The 21,961-nt window shown below is 43.7% G+C and overlaps 1 protein-coding gene across 2 annotated transcripts in view; it reads right to left on the bottom strand.

Moving 5' to 3' along the window:
- Positions 1–21,961, bottom strand: part of LOC121002046 (aromatic-L-amino-acid decarboxylase-like) — a 320,554-nt gene that overhangs the window by 210,578 nt on the left and 88,015 nt on the right. For both annotated transcript variants that reach the window (XM_040433347.1, XM_040433346.1), the window contains exons 5-7: positions 20,596–20,730; positions 14,975–15,118; positions 5,690–5,756 (exon numbers count right to left, since the gene is read on the bottom strand). In XM_040433347.1, the coding sequence (XP_040289281.1) occupies positions 5,690–5,756; positions 14,975–15,118; positions 20,596–20,730 (346 nt within the window). The remainder of the gene's footprint in view (positions 1–5,689; positions 5,757–14,974; positions 15,119–20,595; positions 20,731–21,961) is intronic.

Here is a 21,961-nt window from a genome sequence, read left to right as displayed (position 1 = left end):
TGCTGAGCGCACGAGCACATGGCGTCATTGGTTGCTATGACGCCGTGTGCTTCATGCCGCCATCGTACAGTAATACACTTGTATGATCTATACGAGTATTGCTGTACAGCGGCGGCGGCACGGCAACCAATGACTCCGTGCATTCAGCAGGACTGCAGACCGGGTTTTGACGGACCGTGGTCCGTGAAAATCCACGTATGTGTGAATGAGGCCTTACTCTGTTCACCATATGGGATAAATATTTTTATCTGTAAAATAGAGAAAGTGGGTGATTTAATTTTTTTTTTATTTCTGGGAGTGCTGGGGGTTGTTGATAACTGGATAATACTATACCATAGACTGCAATAGCTTATCATTGCAGTTTAAGAAAATAGCTGAGTTCCTATTGCAGTATATGAAAAAAATAAAAAAAATAATAATCGCTGTGTTTCTATTAAGCACTGCCTCAGACAGGGCTTATTAGTTACTTAACGGTGACAGGCCTAGGAACCATGGCAACCAAAGGGCCCCTGTGATCTGTAAATGAGCGCTCAGATGCCATGGTCGCAATTGACCACAGCATCTGTAGGGTAAAAACGATCTACAATTATAGATTCTCCCAGTAGGTGTCTGCTATAAAAACCTCAGGCAGCCTCCATATAGGACATTCAATCAGCTCCTGAGTAGTGAAGGCCTTGCGGTTCGTCCGGCGGTCGGTTCGCGGCGAACTTTGCTCGTTCGTGATTCGCCGAACATGCGAACATATGGCGATATTCGCGCCTGCTATATTCTTTTACATTGTGAAGAACTTTGACCCATGACACATCCATCAGGTGGTACAGGACAGCCAATTGAAAAGTTTCAGCACATGGACATACCCCCTACCTTATAAATAGACCCGATCTCGCCGCCATTTTATATTCAATCTTTTGTCAGTGTAGGGAAAGGTTGCTGTGGAGCAGGGACAGGCTGTTAGGGACAAAAACGCTATAAAATAGGTCCACAAAAGTCCTTTTAAGGGCTGGTATAGGTGTACTATTGATAGGTGTGCAGTACTGAGGGGTGTAATACACTTATAATATACTTTCTAACATAGAAAGCATATTGTAGTGGATTTGTAATGTGCAGCAGTGGTGAGCGATTCTGCAGCGATACCGCAGCTACACAGAGTGACAAACGGTATTGGAGAAAATAATTATAACCAGTGGCGTTGCTACAGGAGGGCAAGGGGCAATTGCCCCCCCCCCAGGTCATTCCTTGCCCCCCCCCCCCCCCCCCCCCCCCCCCCCCCCGCTGATTGCCTGCACTAATGATGTCTGGTTCATGAACGAATCGTTCTTTTGAATCAATTCAGTTCACTGAACCGGAGGAGTCGATTCCTCTGACTGACCTGATCCGTGAGAAGCCGCTCAGTTAGATAGCAGAGCAGAGAGACGCTGGCAGCTGGGAGGAGCTTAATCTGATCCTAGAGTGGAAGCCAGCCCCTCCCCTCCCCGCCCACCCCTGCCTGCAGCCAATCAGAGCTCAGGCAAGCAGCTCTGAGTCACACACTGTACAGGAGGGAGTCTAAGAATTGAATGAGTCTCAGGTTAAAATAATCTAAAGATCCGACTTAGTTAGAGACTCATTCCATTCTTTGAGTTAAAAGAACTGTGAGTCACTAGAACAGTTACACTGAGGCTGATGCTTTTGTTGCAGCAGTGATGAGGTTAAGGGACAGACAGCAGAGATAAGAGAAGTGACAGATGACTCAGAGTTTAGATTACAGGTTGAATTAACCCTTTAGGATCAAATTGGCTTCTCAAGGAGATATACTGTATATGTTAAAGGCATCCCTTTTGAAACTCATTCAGTAGCTATATAACTAAGTTATTTTCCTGTGTGATGTCTGTGCGGACTGTGGACTATTTTATTATCAGCCAGTGTTACTGTTATCAACTCAGAACATCCAGTTTTCCCTGTGCATTCACTTCACTTGGTTGTACTGTCAGACTGTCACTGTGGGTGACAATGCATTGCACAACAATGCACACCACGGCTCCTGAGTCCTGTCCGCTTCCCTTCCTCACTCAGTCAGAGCTCAGACCAAGTGCCAAGAGCCGACTCAGCAAGTCAGCAAGTGAATCGAATCATCCGCGCATGCGCACCACCTAAGCTCTTCGGTTCACTTGCATCTCAGCTCAGCAGAGTCAGCGAGTGAACCGAAGATTCGATTCATGAATCGGTTCATGTGAAAGATCCGAACTTCCCATCTCTAGCCCGCACTACTGAGTGAGTGATTCACAAATCACAACACAGACAACATACACAGACATTACAGATAGGGGGGGGGCAGCGTTCAGACCCAGCAGAGGCAGAGCGTGCAGGGCGGGCGCAGGCTGGGAGTGCGGCAGCCGCAGAGTTGACGTCAGAGTTGACGTCACCACGTAAAGCTGCGTGCCTGCCCACCCGCGCAAACGCTTGCTTCTGTTCTGTAGCTCTGCTACTGCGTCTGCTAGTGTCATTGAGCCTGTCTGTGCCCAGCCCAGGCCTCAGCTTCGGACAGGAGAGGTCCAGAGGAGGACTGTGTGTGGAAACTTTCCAAGAACTCTGCCTGGCCCTGCCCTGGCCGGCCCCTAGGCAAGCTAAGAAGAAAACAAAGTAAGAATAAAAAGTTTAAAAAAAAGTATGTACCCCCACTACCTCGCCTCATGGCCTGCCTGCTTGCGCCCAGCCCCTCCTCAACCCTGATACCCCTATAACTTAGGGGTATCAGGGTACATTATACAGGGGTAATATAACTAAGGACCCCTGTATAATGTCCCCTGATAGCACTGAGTCCTCCTCAGTTATATTACCCTTGTATAATGTACCCTGATACCCCTTAGTTATAATATTACCCATAATGTCCCCTGATACCCCTCAGTTATATAACTGAGGGTAATCAGGGTACATTATACAGGGGGTAATATAACCAAGGGGTATCAGGGTACATTATACAAGGGGTAATATAACTTATATTACCACCGTATAATGCCTGATAGGCCTCCTGTGTAACTTATATTACCCTTGTATAATTATGTACCCTGATACCCCTTAGTTATATGATCCCAGCGGGGTCATATAACTAAGGGGTATCAGGGTACATTATTATACATGGGTAATATAACTCAGGAGGCCTATCAGGCATTATACGGTGGTAATATAGCTTTCATTACCCCTGTATAATGTCCCATAATAGCCCTCCTCAGTTACATTACCCTTGTATAATGTACCCTGATACCCCTCAGTTATATTACCCCCTGTGTAATGTACCCTGATATCCCTTAGTTATATAATATAACTAAGGGGTATCAGGGTGCATTATACAGGGGTAACATAACTAAGGAGTTCTATCCTATCAGGGACGTAATACAGGGGTAATGTAAGCTATATTACCCATTTATAATGTCTGATAGCCCTCCTCAGTTATATTACACCCAATGTACCCTAATACCCCTTAATTATATTACCCCGGCGTCAGGGGCGTAGCTGCAGGGGAAGCGGCTGCTTTAGTATTTTTCAGTAGTATGATTAGCTGGTGAAAATTATTAGTGCCCCCCCATTTTTGACTGTGTATCTTCTGTGCCCCCCCCTTTATATTGAGCCTAGAGTTGCCACTGATTATAACTGGTGTGATATACCAGTTGCCCCCCCAAAAAAATGATAGAAGTGGGGGGTATACCAATAATATACTTTCTATATAGTGCATTTGGGTACTGCAGCATTTGTTTGCTGTTTTGCTGCGGTCCCTCTGCTACACAGTGACAAACGGTATTGGAAAAAATAATTATAACTGGTGTGCGCATGCGCGTACGCGAAAATTATATTGCCGATATTTTGCATTGAAAAAAGTAATGAATGGAGATCGCAAATTCAAATAATACATCTGGCATTCACTGTCCATGTTGTGGGACTATTTGTGCACTTCTAGTAATTATTTCTTGGCTGCAAATATGAGCTGAAGGTTTTTCAGGTTTGCCTGCCATTAAAATGAATGGGACCCGCAGCGAACTTGCGGTTCGCGAACATTTGATCGCGTTCGCGAACAGTCCCGGCAGATGTTCGTCCATCACTACTCCTGAGAGGACACCATCTTTAAGGACACAACATTTTACATCTACGGCTGATGTCAGGAAAGGGTTAGACTCCACCAGATTTATCAACGTGACTAATGGTGGATGATAAATCTACCACCTATTTCTACCCTCGTAAAAATAAAAAATAAATGAAAAAAAAATGGTGTACGCCATATGTGCACCATAATTTGTTACCTTTATATGCTTCTCTGTGCTTTTCCAAAGTGTTAAGAAAATGAGACAAAGCTTCCCAACACCCCATGGATTTATTATAACTACACTGACCAAAACTATAAAACAACATTTTCGGTTTTTCTCCCATTATGCATGAGCTGAACTCTAAGATCTGAAACATTTTCTACATACACAAAAGACCCATTACTCTCAAATATTGTTCACAAATCTGTCTAAATCTGTGTTAGTGAGCACTTTTTTGCCAAGATAATTCATCCCACCTCACAGGTGTGGCATATCAAGGTGCTGATTAGACAGCATGAATATTGCACAGGTGTGCCTTAGACTGCCCACAGTAAAAGGCCACTCTGAAATGTGCAGTTTGATCACACAGCACAATGCCACAGATGTCGCAATGTTTGAGGGAGCGTGCAATTGGCATGCTGACTGCAGGAATGTCTACCATAGCTGTTGCCCATGCAATGAATGTTCATTTCTCTACCATAATCAGTCTCCAAAAGGCGTTTCAGAGAATTTGGCAGTACATTCAAACAGCCTCACAACCACAGACCACGTGTCACCACATCAGCCCAGGACCTCCACATCCAGCATGTTCACATCTATGATCGTCTGAGACCAGCCACCCGGACCACTGCAGCAACAATCGGTTTGCATAACCAAAGAATTTCTGCACAAGCTGTCATAAACCGTCTCAGGGAAGCTCATCTTCAGCACCTTGATATGCCACACCTGTGAGGTGGGATGGATTATCTTGGCAAAGCATAAGTGCTCACTTACACAGATTTAGACAGATTTGTGAACAATACTTGAGAGTAATGGGTCTTTTGTGTATGTAGAAAATGTTTCAGATCTTTTAGTTCAACTCATACAAAATGGGACCAAAAACAAAAGTGTTGCGTTTATATTATTGGTCAGTGTAGGAATGAGCGAATCAAAGTATCCGAAGCGCAGTTCGTTCTGAATTTCAGGGAAAATTAAATTTGCCATGAAGCAGAATTTCTTTGTGGTAACAAATCCATTTTTACTTGAAATGGTGGTAAAAAATGAATACAAAATAAATAAAAATGGGTACGTCAGTTTGGATAAATGTCTCTCACTGTTTCATACATTTGGCACCTCTTTACATAGGTCTAGAGATATTACTCCAGATTTAATGCCACCCCCTACTGGAGTAAGACTGCAACATTTGTACGACTTTTTAATTGCCTAAATCTGGCATACACCCAATTAACATAACTAACCAGGCCTGCTTTTTAAAAGTGGCAAGAGTAATGTAAAATCAAAAAAGTTGCATATTTTTCCACAAATAAGCATAACAGATTACAAAAGCCCTATTTTACAATGTTTTAAAGACAGAATTGTGCAGTGCTTGATAAGTTCCCACCAAAATGTAGTAATCCATTTGTCTTGATACTTACAAATAGGCCCTAGTTCCATTAGGTTGTCAAAAGCACATGATGTTGTTGTTCCCAAGGTGGCACATAACTGCAAAACACCAAGTGAGATTTTAATAATGTAACATCTATTGGGTGTAAGATGCATGAAACATAATAGAGTACATTGATTTTTATCCAGTCTGTTTTGAGGTTTTTATTTGAATGTTTAAGATGCACGGTGATTGAGATGTGGATATCATTCTTGATTAACTAAGATGGCCCTATACCCTCCAGCTCTCAGACAACGCCTTATTCTCTCAAGTGGGACTGAAATCACAAAGACTTCACCTAATCCAAGAGGACCCTCCTCCCTGATGTGTCATGAGGTATGCTGTGCTGCTGTTAGTATGAAGCCATTACAAGATGGCGCTTGCACTTAGATGTTTACATAGTTTGTATACCAAAGTTTGTAAAATAATGCACAATGCACAGATGCCAAGTGTTATCTCTTTTCTTATTTTTGTATTCTAGCCAATGAAACAATGGCATGAGCCTCAGTAGAGGAACACCTTCCCTGATGATATAAAAACTTCTTAACTTCCTGTAATGAGAAATGCTTTGACATTTGCCTGGTGTCAGTGTTATTTCTTCTATGCATGTAAAATCCTAGGATTACTACTAGTGTTGATTGAGCACCAAAGTGCTCGGGTAGAACACCTCAGGATGCTCGGGCGCTCTACCGAACACAATGGAAGTCAATGGGAGAACCCGAGCATTAAACCAGGCACCCCCTGCTCTGAAGAGGGGAGGGTGTCTGGTTCACATGAAAAAGGTCAGAAATTGTCCTGTCAGCATTTTCACTTGATAGGCGGATGCGCTTATCAGTTATTATTCCCCCCAGCAGCACTAAATACCCGCTCTGACAAAACGCTAGTGGCAGGGTAGGCCAGCACCTCCAAGGGGTGCCACATGTCCAGCTTGGACACCCAATAGTTGTAAGGCACAGAAGGATCACTGAGGACGCTGACACAGTCTGCTATGTACTTGTTGTGGAAATTTTTTTGTTCGCCTTATGGTCGCCATCTATCCTATGGAGATGCGCAGATTCTTTCGCGTTCGCATCGCGCAGAAACTTTCGTATGATGGTCTGGTCATCCCGACCTGTAGCTGATTTGTGCCCGGCCTGGTATTACTGCAGGATACCAGTGTCATGGCGCCAGCTGAGGCGGGAGGGATGGGGACCGTCGAACAAAGGTTTCTTCATCCGCGAGGATAAGCGCGGCAACGAAAAGGGCGCGATGTTCGCGCGATCATTCACATCTTCGCCAGCCAATCACTTCATACCATAACCTGTCTCCCCATTGGTCATATTTGTAAGACCGCCTTCGCGCCAATCACCTGTCTCTCCACTGGTCATGATTGTAAGACCGCCTTCCAGCCAATCACCTGTCTCCCCATTGGTCATGATTGTAAGACCGCCTTCCATCTTCTGGTATAAATAAACCTTGCCTAGCTGTTGGAAGCAGGCACATTATTGGATCCTACTTGAGAACGTCTCTGTGACGTTATTTTGGAGGAATTGCGCACACATCGACGCACACTACACCAAGGATTTCCCGATTGTACTTCTGGCGGTCGTTTTCGGTTGTGAGAGAACGAGACAAAGGAGTAAACGGCGATATCAGTTGGCGAGCACAGTTAGGGAGCTAATTTCCCCCCCCCGCTATCAGCAGAACTTAAAGGAGACACAGCTTCATTATCAAAAAGCAAAAAAGGCCGGCATAAGGTAAGAAAATCCTTTTCCTTACTCTCATTTTTACAAAAGTTTTGCTCTTTGTGAATTGAAATCTGTGTACTTCAATCTGCTGATATCAGGAAAAAAAAATCTACTGAAAGAACCTTTTGGTGTATGTGGTTGATGTTTTTCCAATAATAGCTGCCCAGATACTTGTTTTTGCATATTTGCATAACTGCTGTGGGGGTTTCTCAACCGTAAAGGGCTTTTCAGTGCCCTGCTGGGACAAAGGATCTATGGTGAGAGATCCAACACAGGGCTGTGTGTGTAAGGTCAGGTGGTTATAGTTTAACACTACAGCAGGCAGATATTGCCATCAGTATCTAAACAGGTTTTTTTTTATGTCTGTGATTAGTTTGGTTGTGCCCTAACTGTTGTATTGTTAAAAACTGTTCCGGAACATATTTTTCTCTCTCACTCTCTCTCTTCCGCTCTTTTTCCCTCTCTTTTTCTCTCTTTCTCTTTCCCTCTCTTTTTCTCTCTCTCTCTTTCTCTTCTCTGTAGATTTGGTTGGGAGACCTTTCTTTACTGGGGGTCTCGTGATATTGTGTGGGAACTACTGTCTGAATTCAAGGGTTGCTGCTGAGCGAGAGGTTTTTGATCAGTCACTGCAAAAACGGCTTTGTGTGCTGTTCAGCTTGACTGTATAGAATCATATCGGCAAAGGAAAGTGAGTTGATGAGTTTTTTTTGGGACAAGGTGGTATGTATCACCTGGGCATACCAATAGCTGTGTGAGTAACCCCTTTCCCCACAGGAGTACTGTGTGTTTCCTGTGCGCCCCTCGTCCCCACAGAAGTACTGTGTGTTCTCTGTGATGACCCCCTTTTCCAACAGCTGGTACTGTGTGTTCTCTGTTGATCCTTCCCCCACGGGAGTACTGTGTATTTCCTGTGCACCCCTCGTCCCCACAGAAGGTACTGTGTGTTCTCTGTCCGCCCCTTTTTCCACAGGAGTACTGTGTGTTTCCTGTGTGCACATTCCACTCCAGGTCAATTGGAAGCCCTATCCTGTGGTCAGGTCACTATTCAGAGCCAAAACCGAGGCTGGTATATCTCATTAGGAGACTCTGAGGGCCGCTGTGTGTCGGCGAGAGCCCTTTTCCTCACGCTGCAACTCCTTTTCCTGAGGTCTAACTAGGGTGAACAGAGTCCGTGTGTCGGTGCCAGAAATCCTAGGGCAACTCAGAGGCGATCAAAGAAGGAGTAGCAGCCGTCCAGGCGTGTGTCGCAGGACACTATAGGTGGACGCACCTACTTTTAGAAGGCTCGAGCATGGGTGTAGGAAAATCTAGGGAACAGAAGGGTACCACTTCTGAGTATAGGACAGCCAAGCAGCACATGAAATCCATCTATGGAGGAGGAGTTGCTAAGCCCCTCAAAGATTGGCACCAATGGACTGTAGGTTCAGAGTGGACCATCCCCAAAGAAGGGACCTTTGAGGTCTGGATTTGGGAAAAGTTTGTCCGTGAATTCCCCACTAGACTCCAAAGCCATGGTTCCCTCCAGAAGGCAGAACTGTGGCTGCATGAATCCATCGAGCTCCAGCAACAGGGCATTCAAAAGTCCCAGACAGTGCGAACTAACACTGTCATGTACTCCTGTCCAACTAAAACTATGGCGTCCAATAAAACCAGGGACAGCCGAGGTCATGGATCAAGGAAGCAGATTTTAAATCCCAATATGAATGGTTAAAATGGGAAAATGTGAAGCTCAGAGAGCAAAGAGATTGGTTCCTGGAATCTGAAGTTGGTTTGGGGGTGGGCAAATTAGCATTTCAATGACTGGGGGGGGGGGGGGGTACAAATTCTCCTTCCAGTTTTTACGGTTTCAGGTGAACCCTCCAAGACATTGATGTGTTAATTCAGTCCTATACAATTGTATGTGTTCCAAAGGTTTTTGTTTTTTTTTGTATTTCAGTATCTGTTTTTAAGTTAAAATTTACTTTTTACTGAATCTCAATGTATATAGCAAGACTTCCTGTAACTGAAGTTTTCTACGTTGTTTTTTTTTGCTCTCCTTTTTACAGGTTTTCTTTTACTAATCCATTTGACATTTTTAGGTTTTTATTGTTGTAATCAAGTTTTTTTTTCCAGTTTTTTCCTTTTGCATATTTTTGTCTATTTTTGTTTGGGTATTTCTCTGCAGTTCTATATTCGATCTTAACATACTTTTTTCTTTCAATTTCTATTTTCCAAGTGACAGTTGTCGCTACTGACAGGGTCGCTTCTCTCTCTCTCTCTTTCTTTCTCTCTTACTCTCTCATCCCTCCCTCATCTCTCCATCTAACCTTGAGACGATGCACCATGTTGAATCCAGCTTCTCTTCATCCTGGTTTTAAGGAAGATGAGAAGGGAGGAGAGTGGTGCAGAAAACAACATTCTTCAAACTTTTTACTAACCATTCTAACCTCTCAACTGTCAATCAATTTTCTAACCTAGTAGGGAATTACGTTGAGAACCATCACGACTGCCTTTTCTTTGACGGTACTTGGGTCAGATTTTTGCAAAGAAGGTAAAAATCACGGCCGATCCATGGCCTGAATGTTCCGCTGTAACCATTTATTCCATCAGGGATGCCCCCAGGCAGCCCCACGGGTAATCACCCGATGTCCACCCGAGGTCTCTCCCGGACCCAGACTCAATAACTAGTGCTAGTCAACCAGGTGATTGGGGTTGTGCTAAAGAAACATCCGAGGACAGGACTAGAGGCGGGATATACCGGGCCGTACCAGGTTCTACTTACAACACCAACCTCCCTCAAGGTCGAGGAACGTGACGGGTGGATCCACGCCAGCCATTGCAAGAAGCTACTGGACCACAAAGCGCAATAATCAGGTACCTCGTATTCCTTTATTCTTTCTGTCTAATGTACTTTGGAAAATGTTATGAGGAGTCACATCCGAATTTGTTATTCAGAATGCATTTGCAGTTAGCAAAGACGGCAAATAGATCCAACTGCTGGGTGTGCTCCAAACCACCTCCGGGTCAGAGCCTCCCGGCCATGGCGGCAGTTCATGCCCTTTATGACATCAGGGTGGGCATGAGGAAAATCAACCCTTTAGGTAAATCTGTGAAGCGTCACCTATCCATAGAGTTCAACCATACATTCTTAGATGGTAACGTCACTTATGGTCTTGATTTCAGCTCTGAGACTTGTAGTAGGCTTAGTAGACCCGTGTGGGTATCCGGTCAACTAGGGCGACCCCAGATTTGTTTTAATATCAGCTCTGGATTTGGAGCTAAGTCCATGGGTCGGACCGAATACCAATCTGGGATCACTGTCCAGATCGACCATAGAATCCCTGACCGTAACAACCTAACCACCAGACATGACTATATCTGCTGGGGGGGAGGGTGTGACATTCAGGACGGTGCAGCAATCCCTTTATCCATCCAGATGTTGTTCAACTCCCGTAACCGGAACCCTAATGATCTTTGTGTCTCTCTAAGTGGGCTCTATTACTTCTTGTGTGGGCAGGCTGCTTACAGAGTCATTCCCACGAATGCTAGAGGGTCATGCCCCTTAGTCAGGTTAGTCCCCGCCTCCTACATTGCTGATGGTCACGAGGATCTGATAGTGCAGAGGAGGGTGAGTATGGGAAGAAGGACTAGGAGGGAGCTGTTCTCTGCAGGGGACCATGCTTGGGCCTGGTTTCCGGCATGGACCGGATGGGGTATAGAACCTATGAAGCGGCTGAACAAATTTTCTACCATAGTGGATAAGATGTTCAACAAGACAGTCGAAGCCATGAGAGAAGTCCCCTCCAAACAGCGACAGTTAAAAACTTTTCCTCCAGGAGAAGATGGCTCTACTATCTTTTAGCTGAAAAGGGGGGTTTTTGTGAATTCATCGGGGGGGAGGATTGCTGCACCTGGGTGGAAGATACTGGTGACAAGGTTCAGGCCCATCTAGATAGAGTTAAGGCATTACAGGGGAAAGCACGTGTGATTGCAGATGAAGGTTGGAACCCCTTTAAAGGTCTGGGGGGCTTCGGTGATATGTTGTTTTCTATAGGATCGTGGCTTAAGGTAATAGGAGTGTATGTTACTGCTGTGCTTTCTATTTCTTTTCTATGTGGCGGTGAGAATGACCTGCTGCTTGATGAATCGAGTCACGAGGAGCAGTTCAGAGGACCACGTTATGATCGCAGAGAACCATCGCCCGGAGCAACCGGATTCTTACTCCAGGAGGACCGACCCAAGAAGAACCACCGCATTTTAAGGAACCGTCATGGAGAATCACCCTTCCTTTTAAAGGCTTTCTTTATTAGAGACACTTTAGAGACTTTTCACTGTCACCACCCTTGCCGGACGTCCCGGTCAAGCAGCTGAAGAGGCCCAAGAATGCTAGGCCAGGTACTTCTTGTTAGTTCATCTGTAGTGTAGCATGTTCCCCTTTACATGTTTATTCCCTTTAGAGGTCTGGTTTGAGTGATTGTAGTGTTAGGGAGCCACTGAAATGACGACATATGGCGAAAAAAGGGGGGAACTGTTGTGGAAAAATTATAGTTCGCCATATGGTTGCTATCTATTCTATGGAGATGCGCAGATTTGTTCGCATCGCGCAGAAACTTTCGCACGATGGTCTGGTCGTCCCGACCTGTAGCTGATTTGTGCCAGGCCTGGTATTACTGCAGCATACCAGTGTCATGGCACCGGCTGAGGCGGGAGGGATGGGTACCGTCGAACAAAGGTTTCTTCATCCGTGAGGATAAGCGCGGCAACGAAAAGGGCGATAATAAGTGTGCGAACGCGCAAACTTATGATCATTCACATCTTCGCCAGCCAATCACTTCATACCATAACCTGTCTCCCCATTGGTCATGATTGTAAGACCGCCTTCCAGCCAATCACCTGTCTCCCCATTGGTCATGATTGTAAGACCGCCTTCCAGCCAATCACCTGTCTCCCCATTGGTCATGATTGTAAGACCGCCTTCCATCTTCTGGTATAAATAAACCTGCCTAGCTGTTGGAAGCAGGCACATTATTGGATCCTACTTGAGAACGTCTCTGTAACGTTATTTTGGAGGAATTGCGCACACATCGACGCACACTACACCAAGGATTTCCCGATTGTACTTCTGGCGGTCGTTTTTGGTTGTGAGAACGAGACAAAGGAGCAAATGGCGATATCAGACTCCTTCATCTTCCAAAACTTTTCTTTCCTTGTGACACTAGGCCACGCATCAGGGTGAGGTTGCTGGCAGGGTGTCATTAAACTGTCCCAGGCCTTGGAGAGTGTTGCCTTGCCTCTGTTGGAACTGCTGTGTGTTACCCTAGTCTCCCCTCCTCGGTTGCCCAAGGAACTACGTACTCTGCTGCCAGCGTTGTCAACTGGAAATTTTTGGAGCAATTTTTCCACAAGGACCTTCTGGTATTGTACCATTTTGCCAGTCCTCTCCACCACAGGAATGATAGATAAGTTCTCTTTGAAGCGGGGGTCGAGAAGGGTGAACAACCAGTAAATCGGTGTTGGCCAAAATGCCACAACAGTCGGTGAGCTGGCAATTGCAAGTGCTGCTGCAGCGTTGACAGACCGGTGGCAGCTGTCGATGACTTGTGGAAATGGGCACACACATGGCACACCTTCACCAGTAGCTCAGGCAAATTGGGATATGTTTCGAGAAACCGCAGGGAGGAGACTCGAGCATCATGCTCGAGCACACGTGGTATTCAGCCGAACACAGCGATATGCTGCGCATTGCGATGCTCAGGCAACACTAATTACTACTAATTTGGCGCAGTAGAGCAAACGTAATTATCCCTGATTGAGGGCATCTTTAACAATGGGAAAGTTATAAAATACAGTATGTATGTGACTTTGGGGAACACAACTTGAAGATCCTTGCTTTGTCTTAACATTAATTGATGAATCATCTTCTTGTTTAAGTGACTATTTTTACTAGTCTGTGTGTGGCTTTATATCCAATCGTAATTTGACTAGTTATGCAATGAGTGGCCCTTAAATAAATAAAAAATCTTTAGAATTTAGATATTTCAAGTTCTTTAATTAGCCACATTAAATTTAAGGAAGAAATGGATCTTCTTACATACATATATGAAAGTAGTTCACATAAAGCTTCCACCAAGACGGTTTTCTAAAGAATAGGGACTGTGGTACTCCTTGGAGCCTTCAAATCTATTTATTACTACTGTCACTGGAAAACTCTGATGCAGGCCAAGCAAAGGGCCCTTCAAAGCAATAGGCGAGCACACACCTCTTCACAAATAGAGTGCCTCCTCCAGCAGTCTGTATGCCTAGAATGAAATCTATGCCTGCTCTTAACAGAAAACTGGCATAAATTATGCTTCTGAAGCCCTCACCACTTCCCCAGTTTCAGAAAGTGTTGAAAGTGCCATAGAAACTGCATTATTGTCAAAATTGTTTGCGCAAATGGCAATTACAAAGTCACAAATCTCCCCAATGTGTCAGGTATTCATGAGTATTCAAAGGGCTTGGGGTGCTCCGTTATTTTGGAAAACCACTGATATCTTTATGTTATGTCCAAAACATTAATTTTGAGTGCATTTCCCATGTAACATTTTGACAGGAGGTTATTAAATTATGACAAACTGCCCCTCTTGCAAGCAAAGGATTGTTTGTCATTTGGGAAATATCCGTTTACACAGTAAATTTACTTTTAAAGCAGTTGCCTGGGTTTACCTTCCAAAGAATACAAAGGAATCATAGTTGTGAGTCCTCTATATTCATTAGAGGACTGCTCCCCCACTCTTCTGGCTGCTATCACCAGTGACAACTACCATTTATCTGCATGTTTTAAGAGTATCATATTTTCTTTAAAGGGGTTGGCCTAGGTTCAGAGCTGAACCCGGACATACCCACAATTTCACCCAGGCAGCCCCCCTGATATGAGCATTTCATGCTCCAATGCTCTTGCCCTGCGCTGTTTGTTTATATTTACACTGCTAAGCAGAGGCTTCCATCTAGCAGTGTTGGTCAAGTCACCAGCACTGATGGGAAGGCTTCTGCACTGCCCTAGCCATTTTACAGGCTAGGGCAGCGTTAAGACCGCCCATTAGTGGCAGTGACATCACCGAGTCCAGCTTCTGCCTAGCTTTCCCCATGGAGAGCCCAGTACGTCACCAGATCTAAAATCCCTTTCCATACGCGATTCAGCACAGGGCAAAGGAGAACATCAGAGCGCGAAATGGGGGTGAAAATGGGGATACGTCTGGGTTCGGCTGTGAACCCGGACAACCCCTTTAAATGTGAGTATGAAATAATAATGATATAATCAAAATTATTGTATACTATATTATTTAATGTTATTTTAGTGAACATTTATTAGTAGTTAGTACGGTATATCGCCAGCTGTATACATATGGCATGTCCAATACAAATAAAAATAAGTAAAAGCTTATGTACCTGGCCATAAGTATGTGGACAGCCAGAATTCAAATCCATATGTGAACTGAATATTTTATAATCCTGTGCATAGTTATATTAATTTATTATGTAATTTTATGATGTAATAGCTATTTAGATTTGGGAATAAGAAATAAACTTACAAACACTGGTACACGACCTTCTGCCTTGTCTTCCTCTAAAGCTTTCTTGAGAGCCTCTCCACGAGCTGTGAAGTTCTCATCTGATGGAATCTTCTTCATTCTTACCCCACTAATTAGTCCAGCCCTTTCCACAGATGAATGAGCCTGCAGTGAAACAGACGGATTTAAATTTTCAAATGTTTAAAGAAACAGGTTCTGTTAATACTAAAACATGATTTGATCCTTGCCAAGTTTATAGGATAGATATAGCTACATATTGCTTATCAGGACCTCCATAATCACTAGAACTTGTATCAAGTGAACCTTTACACTAATATTATACATGCGCGTTTTCCATCTGGATGCATTTCATTTTGCGAACGGACAGCATCCAGACCGAATCCTGACCCATTCAATTCAATAGGTATGTGTACATGAGCGCTGTGTTTCACCAATCATCTTTGTGTTCAAGAAAAATCTCAAGATTTTGTATATTGTCAGTTTTTCATGCAGCCCTTGCCCCTTAGGCCCCTTGCACACGGGCGAGTATTCCACGCGGGTGCAATGCGTCAGTTGAACGCATTGCACCCGCACTGAATCCGGACCCATTCATTTCTATGGGGCTGTGCACACGAGCGGTGATTTTCACGCATCACTTTTGCGTTGCGTGAAAATCGCAGCATGCTCCTCTTTGTGCGTTTTTCATGTAACGCAGGCCCCATAGAAATGAATGGGGTTGCGTGAAAATCGCAAGCATCCGCAAGCAAGTGCGGATGCGGTGCGATTTTCACGCACGGTTGCTAGGTGACGATCGGGATGGGGACCCGATCATTATTATTTCCCCTTATAACATGGTTATAAGGAAAAATAATAGCATTCTGAATACAGAATGCATAGTAAAATAGGGCTGGAGGGGTTAAAAAAATAAAAATAATATTTAACTCACCTTAATCCACTTGTTCGCGCAGCCGGCATCTCTTCTGTCTTCATCTGTGAGGAAAAGGACCTTTGATGACGTCACTATGCTCATCACATGATCCATCACCATGGTGATGGATCATGTGATGGACCATGTGATGAACGCAGTGACGTCATCAAAGGTCCTATTGCTCACAGATGAAGACAGAAGAGATGCGGGCTGCGTGAATAAGTGGATTATGGTGAGTTAATTATTTTTTTTTTAAAATTAACCCCTCCAGCCCTATTGTACTATGCATTCTGTATTAAGAATGCTATTATTTTCCCTTATAACCATGTTATAAGGGGAAATAATACAATCTACACTACAACTAACCCAAACCTGAACTTCTGTGAAGAAGTTTGGGTCTGGATACCACAGTCGGTTTTTTTATCACGCGCGTGCAAAACAAATTGCACCCGCGCGATAAAAACTGAACATCGGAACGCAATCGCAGTCAAAACTGACTGCAATTGCGTTCCTACTCGCACGGGTTTGTCGCAATGCACCGGGACGCATCCGGACCTAATCCGGACACGCCCGTGTGAAAGAGGCCTTAGAAATCAATTGGGCTGCGTGGAAGATGGAAGGCATCCAGATGCAATTAATTTTTCACTAATGGCTGCCAGGAGATACTGAATTGTTATTCTTCAGTTTTTCTTCATGCACATGAAAAACTGATGTAAAATGGATGCAATCCTGATGGAAAAGGCTAAAGCACTGAACTCAATCTCAGAAAAAAACTGATTAAGGCTACTTTCACATGTGCGTTTTTGCTGGATCCGTCAGGGGGGATTAGCAAAAACGCATCTGGTCAATAATACAACCGTCTGCATCCGTTCAGAATGGATCTGATTGTATTATCTCCAAAATGAACAAGACGGATCCAGCACTAAAACTATTGCAAGTCAATGGGCGCCAGATACGTTTATTTTTCGTGTCTAAAAAATGGATCCAGCACCATTGACTTAGGGTCCATTCACACATCCGCAACTGTTTTGCAGTCCGCAAATTGCGGATCCGCAAAAAATGGACACTGGCCATGTGTGTTTCGCATTTTGCAGACCGCACATGTTCTATTTTATTGCGGGGCCGCTGAACAGTGTGCTGTCCGCATCTTTTGCGGCCCCATTGAAAATGAATGGGTCCGCACCTATTACGCAAAATTGCAGAACTGATGGGGACCCATTTTGCGGACGTGTGAATGGACCCCAACATTGTGTTTCATCCCATATCAGTCTTGCTTATTATCCCATTATGCATACAAAAACGCTGCTTTTAGTTTTTTTTTGTGCTTTATGGGGACACAATAAAACAGAGTGCATTCTGATGCATTCCGTTCAAGTTTGTTCAGTTTTGTCTCCATTGGAAATGAATGGGGAGAAAACTAAAGCTTTTTGCTGTGGTTTTGTGATCCTGTGATGGAAAACTTACTTTACAGACTGACATATTCCGTATCACTCGTGTGAAAGAGGCCTAACAGGTGCAGTGAAAAATGCGGTGATAAAAATGGCTTCGTAATCAGGGGAGTACACATCTCATAGGGCCCTATAGCAAAACTAAGTATGGGCCCTCCTGCCCCACCCATTTTCCTATACGCATGACAACGCAAAGTGCAATGCTCCCGATTTCTGATGGATTTACTTATTCTATTACATGGAAGATTTATTTATTTTTTTAAATTGTAATAAAAAAAAAAGTCTCCCTCCACCTCAACCACTTTAGCTGACTTCATAAATATGGCACTCCTTTTGACCACCCCATTTCTCAATGTATTGACACCAGACGACTCCCTTCTATCATACAGCTGTATGTAAAAGTTAAAATGCAGTCTGCTCTTTATGTAAATTACCAGAGAACAGTCATGAGTCTGGTGGCAGCCAGTGGTTGTGCAGTGAAGTCAAATGAAGGGGACTGGCCTTTGGCTTCGTCTGCACAATACACATACTCCAGATGATTCAGGACTCTGGTAATTTACATACAAAGCATGCTATATTACAACTTATTTTGAGAGAATGCTAGAACAGGGAGATTTAGAGGGGCACATTTACTTGCTGGTGGTTTACTGCCCTAGAATCTAGAGATAGCTTCACATTAACGCACTTTTATTTCCCTATATTTGGAAGTACTGAAAAATATTTGCTTGATCTTCATTCACTGGAATAGGTAATGGTGCTCGACCCCTAAAGAGTAACTCATTTCTAATATGAGTCAGTATCCCTTGACATGCTGCAGTCAGTAAGAGCTGTCATATCCCATCTCTTATCAGATTATCTGTACGAAGACCAATTTCCTCCAGTGCCCTGTGGCTAGGAGGATGCACAAGGCAGCTGCCCTTTCAGGAGATAAAACTCATGCCTTTTATGGCCTAAAGCAGTGTAAATATACCCAGCTTAATCCTACTGGTTATTACACAGGAAGTCTACAGGACCTAATGTACTCTCCTTCATCCCAACATCATAGCTCTTATATTTGTCCAGGGTCAGTGAAATAGACTTTAATAAGCTGCTGACATTTTAGAAGCACATTTCTTTTAATTTGAATAATTACAGAAAAGAAACTGAAATCTACATGAAAAGAAAGTGCATTCTCGAGAAACGTTCAGTTACTTTGGAATATGCTGTGCATATTTGTAGATCACTTATGAATTCTATTAAACCTTAAATCAAGCCTTAGAAATGAGGTGTGGTAGCAATGAACATTTTGAAAAAAAATCTACACAGAGCAGTGTCTTGCATAGACTTAGGCCCCTTTCACACGAGTGAGTTTTCCACGTGGGTGCAATGCGTGACGTGAACGCATAGCACCCGCACTGAATCCTGACCCATTCATTTCAATGGGTCTGTGTACATGAGCGTTGTTTTTCCCGCATCAGTTCTGCGTTGCGTGAAAATCGCAGCATGTTCTATATTCAGCGTTTTTCACGCAGCCCTGGCCCCATAGAAGTGAATGGGGCTGCGTGAAAAATGCATTGCATCCGCAAGCAAGTGCGGGTGCGATGCGTTTTTCACTGACGGTTGCTAAGAGATGTTGTTTGTAAACCTTCAGTTTTTTATCACGCGCGTGAAAAACGCATCAAAACGCATTGCACCCGCGTGGAAAAAACTGAACAACTGAACGCAATCGCAGACAAAACTGACTGAACTTGCTTGCAAAATAGTGCGAGTTTCACTGAACGCACCCTGAACGCATCCGGACCTAATCTGTCACGCTCGTGTGACAGGGGCCTTAGGGTCCATTCACACGTCCTTAAGGCCTCTTTCACACGGGAACACCCGTGATTTTTCTGCGCGAGTGCAAAACATTGTAATGCGTTTTGCACTCGCGTGAGAAAAATCGCGCATGTTTGGTACCCAAACCCGAACTTCTGTTCGGGCTTGGGTTAGGTGTTCTGTAGATTGTATTATTTCCCCTTATAACATAGTTATAAGGGAAAATAATAGCATTCTGAATACAGAATGCATAGTAAAATAGCGCTGGAGGGGTTAAAAAAATTAATAATTAATAATTTAACTCACCTTAGTCCACTTGATCGCGATGCCCGGCATCTCCTTCTGTCTCCTTTACTGAACAGGACCTGTGGTGAGCATTCATTACAGGTCAAGGACCTGTGGTGACGTCACTCCGGTCATCACATGATCCATCACCATGGTAAAAGATCATGTGATGGATCATGTGATGACCGGAGTGACGTCACCACAGGTCCTTGACCTGTAATGAATGCTCACCACAGGTCCTGTTCAGTAAAGGAGACAGAAGAAGATGCCGGGCATCGCGATCAAGTGGACTAAGGTGAGTTAAATTATATATTTTTTTTTTAACCCCTCCAGCGCTATTTTACTATGCATTCTGTATTCAGAATGCTATTATTTTCCCTTATAACCATGTTATAAGGGAAAATAATAATGATCGGGTCTCCATCCCGATCATCTCCTAGCAACCGTGCGTCAAAATCGCACCGCATCCGCACTTGCTTGCGGATGCTTGCGATTTTCACGCAACCCCATTAACTTCTATGGGGCCTGCGTTGCGTGAAAAACGCACAATATAGAGCATGCTGCGATTTCCACGCAACGCACAAGTGATGCGTGAAAATCACCGCTCATGTGAACAGCCCCATAGAAATGAATGGGTCAGTATTTAGTGCGAGTGCAATGTGTTCAACTCACGCATCGCATCCGCGCGGAATACTCGCCTGTGTGAAAGGGGCCTTAGGGTGCCATTACACACATGCATCTGAGCAATTGCTTGTCCTTCCCTTTTTCAACTGAACAGTACAGAGGTGGCCCAGCAAAGTGCAGTAACTGCGCCGCAGCTACATGTGGAATATCACTGTAAGACATTTAATAAAAATCCTATTGGCTACACCTGCTCCTGTTAAACAATATGCCTCTAGACATTACGTCGAATGGAAATGGATTTTCTAATGATACAATTATCCAGCAATCACTTAATGAAATTTACAATGATTGCATTCATAGTGTTGCGAGTGCTAATTAACTGATATGGTGAAAGTGGCTTCTAATAGATGCCTCAAACATGTCTGGATGAAAACGGCAAAGAATAACCCAGTTCTGTATGAAGAGAAATGCAGGATTCTCCAATTTACATTCATGGCAACATTCATGTCCTTTACCATATTATGTACTTATGATCTCACAGCATTCTCTTCCATAATGTATACCTGGTCTGAAGAATAAGCTACCATACGACCAATAATTTCTGCTTCAGTTAAGTCAGGGTTTTCAGCCTGGAGTTTCCTTGTAACCTTGGTCCTGGCTGCTAGAAGAGCCATTAATGTTGCTTCACTTGCAGTGCCCTTAGAAAGAAACGTAAGTTATAATTTTTTTCCAAAAGTGCCCCCCTCTTCGGGGAGAATAACGCAATAAAGAAAACAAAAATGATAAAATAAATATCACTTAAACGACAACATAATTGGCAAAAAGGCCAGAGGAAAATAACCAATTTTTACTTGGATCCTAGTGCAGCAACCAGCAGATTAATGAAATGAATGACTAGGCATACAGAGATAGCGATCAGTCACCGCGTAGGACCGCCCACATTACTCCTAAGCACAGAATGGGCAGAGATTTAAAGTTACATCTTTTCCTGAATCTTTTCCCATAAAACTATATCAGTCTGTAACATGCTGCCTGCAGATTGCACTGCATTTTCATGGGGACAGGTTCCCTTTAAAGGTAACTCATGGGCTGTGAAATTAGTCTCATTTCTTGTATTTTTGTAATGGTATATAGATGTCATATTCTGGGTCTGCATTAACAATTTAATTTATTTTCTGGAACTGAGCAACATCTTGCTTGGTTTACAATGAATACTGTGTGTGCACTTTGATGTTAATTAACCTGATGCATTGGATTTACCTGACTGTTCAGGATTTAGCTAAATAAGTCAATTACAAAGTGGACAAAGATTGTAGCCAGCTGGGCAGTATTCACAAGTGCTTTCACTAGAAAGGTGAAAATTTTTCATTTTTTTATCCAATACTTTAGATCCACACTAATGTTCCTTTTACACGGTCCCATAATCAGGCCAATCAGGGATGGGCGTTTGTAGAAACACTTCTTCCCGTTAATTGGCAGGTATAAGGGTGCTGACACACATTCAGGGTTTCTTTTTTATGCAGTTTTTGAAGCCAAAAATCAGAAGTGGATCATAAGAGGAGAGAAAGTATAAAAGAGATACAACTTCTTTTTTGAACATACTCCTTGTTTTGGCTTCAAAAACTGCATAAAAAACTGAACATTTGTCCATACCCAGAAAGGTGCTCCCAAACACCCAATAAAACAAGCAAATGGCCATTCATCAGGTGATAGTGTCTTTCTGCAGGGACCAAAAACCTTTGTTTCTGTGCATCCAATTGGTCTGTATAAATAGCGATTTTCTGCCCAGGAACAATGATTTTCTGTAAGGAAAAGCAACTGCTGCAGTGATCTCTAGCCCCCGCATCTCTAGCCCCCGCATCTAGTCTTTATGCGCGACCAAACGACTAGACTGATCTTCACCAAATTTGGCACACAGGTACATCAGGT

This window comes from Bufo bufo, chromosome 5 (genome assembly GCF_905171765.1).
Source record: "Bufo bufo chromosome 5, aBufBuf1.1, whole genome shotgun sequence".
Lineage (NCBI taxonomy): Eukaryota > Metazoa > Chordata > Amphibia > Anura > Bufonidae > Bufo > Bufo bufo.
Note: the sequence above shows the minus strand (reverse complement) of the source record. Positions and strands in the feature narration are given on the sequence as shown.